Source organism: Mobula birostris, unplaced genomic scaffold, assembly GCF_030028105.1.
Source record: "Mobula birostris isolate sMobBir1 unplaced genomic scaffold, sMobBir1.hap1 scaffold_588, whole genome shotgun sequence".
NCBI lineage: Eukaryota > Metazoa > Chordata > Chondrichthyes > Myliobatiformes > Myliobatidae > Mobula > Mobula birostris.
The window spans coordinates 103,350-108,162 of record NW_027278310.1 but is presented as its reverse complement, the minus strand read 5'-3'; the positions used below and the strand labels follow the sequence as shown (position 1 = coordinate 108,162).

Here is a 4,813-nt window from a genome sequence, read left to right as displayed (position 1 = left end):
GGAAGTGCAGACAGAGCCCATGGAAGTGAGGATGGTTTCCATGATGGGCAGCCTCAAATCGCTGCAGTTTCTTGCAGAGCAGTTGCCATATCAAACCATGATGCATCCAGACAGGATGCTTTCTCTAACACATCAGTAAAAATCGGTGAGGGCAAAAGGGGATATGCCAATTTTCTTAGTAGAGGTATTGGTGAGCTTTATTGGCTGTGGCAATGGTTGGACCAGTACAGATGTTTGCTCTTAGGTAATCTCGCCAGTGCTCTCCCCCACCTCCCTCTAGGGCAGAGAGTCCCTGAGATTCCACTTCCTGTGCCAGGCCCCCCCCCACCCAGTGTTAAATGACCTGCCCCATTGATCCTGTAATTTTGTCCCCTTGATCATGACTGTCCCACTGGGGAAACATCTCCCTGTCTCCTCTGTTCTGTCCCCTCAAGGTCTGAGAATATGCGTTCGCCCTTCACGTGTGTGTCTGACACACTAATCCCCTCTGTCTACACAATGTCCATATCCCTCCAATCCCCACACATTCATGTGTGTGTCTGACACACTAATCCCCTCTGTCTACACAATGTCCATATCCCTCCAATCCCCACACATTCATGTGTGTGTCTGACACACTAATCCCCTCTGTCTACACAATGTCCATATCCCTCCATTCCCCACATATTCATCTGTATGCCTAATAGCTTTTAAAACACCTCTATCTGTGGGTGAGGTTAGCCCATGCACTCCACATCCGCCATATTACCTGTTTCCCATCTGCAGGTCAGGAGTGTGGTGGGACAGCCCCCACTTCCCTGGTTGGGGTTAGTCCATGCACTCCACATCCACCACATTACCTGTCCCCCATCTACAGGTCAGGAGTGTGATGGGACTCCCTTCCCCATCCAGCCCAGTCCATCACAAGTTAAGCACATCTACGGGGAGTGTCACAGGAAAGCAGCAATCATTATCAAGGACACCCCAGCGGGCCAAGATCTCTTTTCAGTATGGCTACCAGGAAGTACACGAGCTTGAGATCCTACATCATCAGCAGGTTCAGAAGCAGTCATTACCCCACAAACATCTGGTTCTGCAGTCTCCAGGTTCGACAACTGTGTTCCGAATATCATTTTTTTTTATTATTTGCCTTATGTTCTTTTGTAGATTGGTTGTTTATCAGTCTTTGCTTCAACATAATTTTCGTAAATTTTGTTATATTTCTTTATTTTCCTGTGAATGCCTACAACAGTGAATGTCAGGGTGGAATAAGGTGAAATATAAATACTTGGATAAAACACTTCCTTTGACTTCTATGTCAGAAAGGGTTAACACTTTCGGGCCGAGCTCCTTCCTAAATTGCCACCACGTGACCTAGTTAAGCAATTAGTCTGAACCCTCTGATCCACAGTATAAAGCCAGGGCCGGGGGGCAGGGAGGGAGTAAAGGGGCATCATGGAAGATCTTGGTGTGGATGTGGCACAGGTGAGAGCAGTTGCCGCTGCTTGTTTGCTTTGTGTGATGTGGAGGGTATGAGGCATGGTTGGGAGGGATTGGAGAAGAGAGTAATGAGTGGATAAATAAGAGAAGGGTGGGGCATTGGAGGAGGGTAAATAGTGGAAATAAAAGGATTGGGTGGGATAAATGTGTCTATGGGGGGGCATGATATGGGTGGGAGATGGGGGGATATCCTTGCCTTTAGATAGGTACGTGCATATGTTGGGATATGGGCCATGTACGTTCAAGAGAAACTGGGATTATTGGAGCACAGGTGAGCCGAATGGCCTGTCCCTGTTCAGTTCCCGATTATATCGGTGAAGTGAGACAGTGAGGGTCAATTCGATGTCTGGGGGTAGGGTTCTGTGTGGATGGGCCCGCTATTCCGTCCCCGGGCGCGAGGGAGGTCGCAGCGTGGGCGATGGATGCGGTGCTTGGGGCAGGAATTGTCCCAAACGCTTCTCTCACCACCACACACCCCGGTCTCTCCGCAGCTGGCGATGGAACAGGAAGTGGATAGGATGCTGCAGCAGTTGACGGACGCCATAGAGAGCGGTGGGTTGCCCGCGCTGGCCAACGAGGTACAGGAGATTCGTCAGAAAGTCAGGGACGTGACGGCACAGGTGGCGGTGACCGGGCCGCCCAACGTCGGCAAGACCACCCTCATTTCCACGGCACTGCGACTCTCGGCAGAGACGGCCGCTCTTCTGCAACATGCGCCCAAACCCGCACCCTGCTTCCAGCCCGGCCGCCCCCGAGTCATCTTCTGGGAGCTGCCCGCTATCGGCGGCGCGTCGTTCTGTGTCAACACCTACCTGCGGCAGGTGGACGTCGACAAGTATACCGGCTTCCTTATCCTCTCCTGCACGGAGTTCAGCCGGGAGATGCTGGGCCTGGCCTCCGAGCTGCGAAGGATCGGCAAACCCTTCTGCCTGATCCGCTCCAAGATTGACGTGCGACGCCGTTGCTACAGGAAGAGGGAGTTCGCGGATGAGGTGCTATGCGCCCTGCGGAGGCAGCCGCTGCCCCACCTAGACCTGGAGTCGGCTGTCGTCCGCCTCTTCTACCTGGATTGCAGGGACTCCGAAGACTTCGACTTCAAGCCGTGTGTGCAGGCACTGCAGGACGCGTCGCCGTCAGCTCTGCTGAGGCACTCGCTCCTCGTGTCTCTGAGTTACCTCTCCAATAAATTCCAGCTGAAGACCTCTCTCAAGCAGCTCACCCCGATCTGGGCCATCCACAGCCTCGTGGTGGACCCCGTGGGGTTGGCCGGCCTGCCCTACCAGGTGAATGCGCGCTTCCTCGTGGACCAGATCTATTTCTACCGTTTGATCCTGGGCATCGACTTCCAGGCGCTGAAAGTGCAGGCCAAACGGCTTCGGCTGCCCACCTTCGTGCTGTCGGACGAGCTCCGCGCCGGCTTGCCCTGCTCACTCAGCGAGGTGGACGTCGTGGCCGAGCTGACCAAATGGACTGCTCTGAAGGTTCCCGTCGCCAACAGTAAACTCAAGTGGGTGCCGCTGCTCCGGCAGCTCCCCGGCGGCGAGATCTCCGGTGCCGCCGTCATCCGCCTGCTGGACTTCATGGTGACCCAGTACATGATCGATGTCTACAGGATCGAGAGCAAGATCGCGGCCGTACTGAGGGGCGAATGAAGCCGACACTGGAGAGGTGGTGGGTGGGGATTGCGACAGGACGAGCCCTAATCTGGGTTGGATCCTCTAGCAGATTTGGAACGGGATCTGATTTGTCTATTGCATGGTGGGCTGGCTTGTTTTGGACATTTCGTACTGGAGATGGGCTGAACTTGTATTCCTGAAGTCGCCTTAACAAAATCATCTCTGAATGACCCACCAATGTTTTGTCTAATAAAGGTGATGTTTCTTTGTTCTGAAATGAAGAGGTTGTACACTGACCATGATAAAGTCCAAATAATGCACTTTAATTTATTCCATTCCAACCTGATTTACAAGTACCCCAGGGGTCATCAAATCAGATTTGAGAAACTGTCTATAGTGTGGACAAATCCAGTGGAGATGTTTGGTGGTGGTGGGGGGTCAGCTGGATTTGCCCACCTCAATTGGATGTAGACTTCTCCAGCAATGATTAATGCTACTTTCCAAAGCATTCAATTGCCTTGTGGAAACAAAGGTTGTTTACCAATATTGGAATCTCTTCCCTGCTGATGGCTGATCTTGGAAGATTACATTTCCATGTGGTCAACCTGTGACTTGACCAGTTGTGTAACTGGATTGGGTGTTGGAATGGGTTGAACAAGCTGCCTGTCATTAAATGCAATTGATGTTGGATTTCTTTCACTGCACTTGTCTGGCACTTTTGTACTTGTCACTTGAATTTAAATGGTTAATAAAGGAAATTCACATTCATTTTAAAGCCTTCATGAGTTTTTTGAACAGTTAATCACTAGGTTTATAAATTTTGGGATCATCCTGTTCATAGCTCATCTCCATATCCCTGGGTCTGACCACACCAGGAGCACTGTTCCTCTTGGCATGCGAAGGGTTTGTTAGTCTAATAACACTGGGTAGAAGTTCTCCTTGAGCCTGGTGTTTACTTTCTGGCTTTCCTATCTTCCCAACAGAAGTGAGTGTTTGGCTGGTTGAAATCTTTAATTATACAGGTTGAAAATGTGCAGTCCATGGATGGGCAGCTGACTCGAGTGTTGTCCACAACTGTCATGAGCAGAGGAGTTGAACTACCAATGTGTGATGCCCTCAAATGCAGTGCTTTCTACTGTGCATTTAAATGCAGAGACAAACATGTCCACTTGTCCCACTGAGGAAGTAGAGGTGTTGGTGAGCTTTTGTTCTTGACATTACCATTTGCTCATCCTGGTCCAAGATGTTAATGTTCACTCCTAGGAACTTTAAATCATCTTCATTGAAGCTGGGGCAATGTCTACACTACAGGAGCTGGACACTCTTCTATCCTACCTAATCCATTCACCATGATGAGACCAGAGCTCATCCCCCTTCAATTCCCTTTTTCAATCTTTTGAACAGTTATCTTCTATAATTCTCACCCCATGTGTTCTGTCCCCACCTTCCTCTGGGACAGAGAATTCTGATTCTACAGCTGGTGTAGAAGTCCCCACTCGCCCCCACCTGCTCCCAGTGTTAAATCACTATACTCTCCCCTGTCCTGTTCCCTCTGGGTCTGAGATGTCTGTTTGGTCAACCCTTGCATTGTCTACCAAAGGACAGGTTTTCCACCAAACCAATGTGGAAATGGGGTGAGGTTGTGCTCCTGAGATCACCAGAAATCTCTTGGATGGTGTCAATGACTTCCATGGTACCTGTTCTCAATCTTTGTGTTG

General features: G+C 50.5%; 1 protein-coding gene across 1 annotated transcript; it reads left to right on the top strand.

The window, feature by feature from the left end:
* Positions 1 to 1,976: 1,976 nt before the first annotated feature.
* Positions 1,977 to 3,131, top strand: LOC140193384 (interferon-inducible GTPase 5-like). The gene has a single exon (XM_072250721.1). The coding sequence runs from the start codon at positions 1,977 to 1,979 to the stop codon at positions 3,129 to 3,131; it is 1,155 nt and encodes a 384-aa protein (XP_072106822.1).
* The last annotated feature ends 1,682 nt before the right edge of the window (positions 3,132 to 4,813 follow it).